Source organism: Brassica oleracea, chromosome C4 (assembly GCF_000695525.1).
Source record: "Brassica oleracea var. oleracea cultivar TO1000 chromosome C4, BOL, whole genome shotgun sequence".
Taxonomy (NCBI): Eukaryota; Viridiplantae; Streptophyta; class Magnoliopsida; order Brassicales; family Brassicaceae; genus Brassica; species Brassica oleracea.
The window spans coordinates 4,559,932-4,560,495 of NC_027751.1; the positions used below are offsets into that span (position 1 = coordinate 4,559,932).

The window sequence follows — 564 nt, forward strand, 5'->3', positions numbered from 1 at the left end:
CATTCCCTTCTCACTCATGTGACCGAGTCTCTTATGCCATAACTCCATGGCATTATCATTCTCCACTGCATTAACAACATCATTGGAGACCTTAGCCTGCATCCAATAGAAAGATGAAGACTTCTCACCTCGAGCCACAATCAAAGAACCGCGAGAGAGCTTCCATTTACCACCGCCGTGCAAACTGAAATAGCCCTCATCATCAAGTCTTCCCGTCGATATCAGATTCATCCTAATATCAAGAACATGCTTAACATCCTTAAGCACCAGTCTAGTACCAAGACTAGTCTGCAAGCAAACATCACCAATGCCAGCAACCTGAGCCATCGCATCATTCCCCATCTTCACAGAACCATAATTACTCGTAGTATAGGTAGAAAACAAATCCTACTGTGATGTAGCATGAGCAGTAGCTCCACTGTCAATCACCCAACTAGTGTCCTGGCATGTGACATTAATGGCATCACCCTCAAGAAGAATGAGAAACTGATCTTCGGTGAGAGTCACCCGATCCACCTTTTCTTCTTGATTTCCTTGCTGCTTGTTTTTCAACTTCCAGCAATC

The 564-nt window shown here is 44.3% G+C and overlaps 1 protein-coding gene across 1 annotated transcript in view; it reads right to left on the minus strand.

The window, feature by feature from the left end:
- Positions 1–387: 387 nt before the first annotated feature.
- Positions 388–564, minus strand: part of LOC106337900 (chaperone protein dnaJ 10-like) — a 4,881-nt gene continuing 4,704 nt past the window's right edge. The window contains exon 6 of the mRNA XM_013777002.1: positions 388–537. Coding sequence (XP_013632456.1) covers positions 388–537 — 150 coding nt within the window. The remainder of the gene's footprint in view (positions 538–564) is intronic.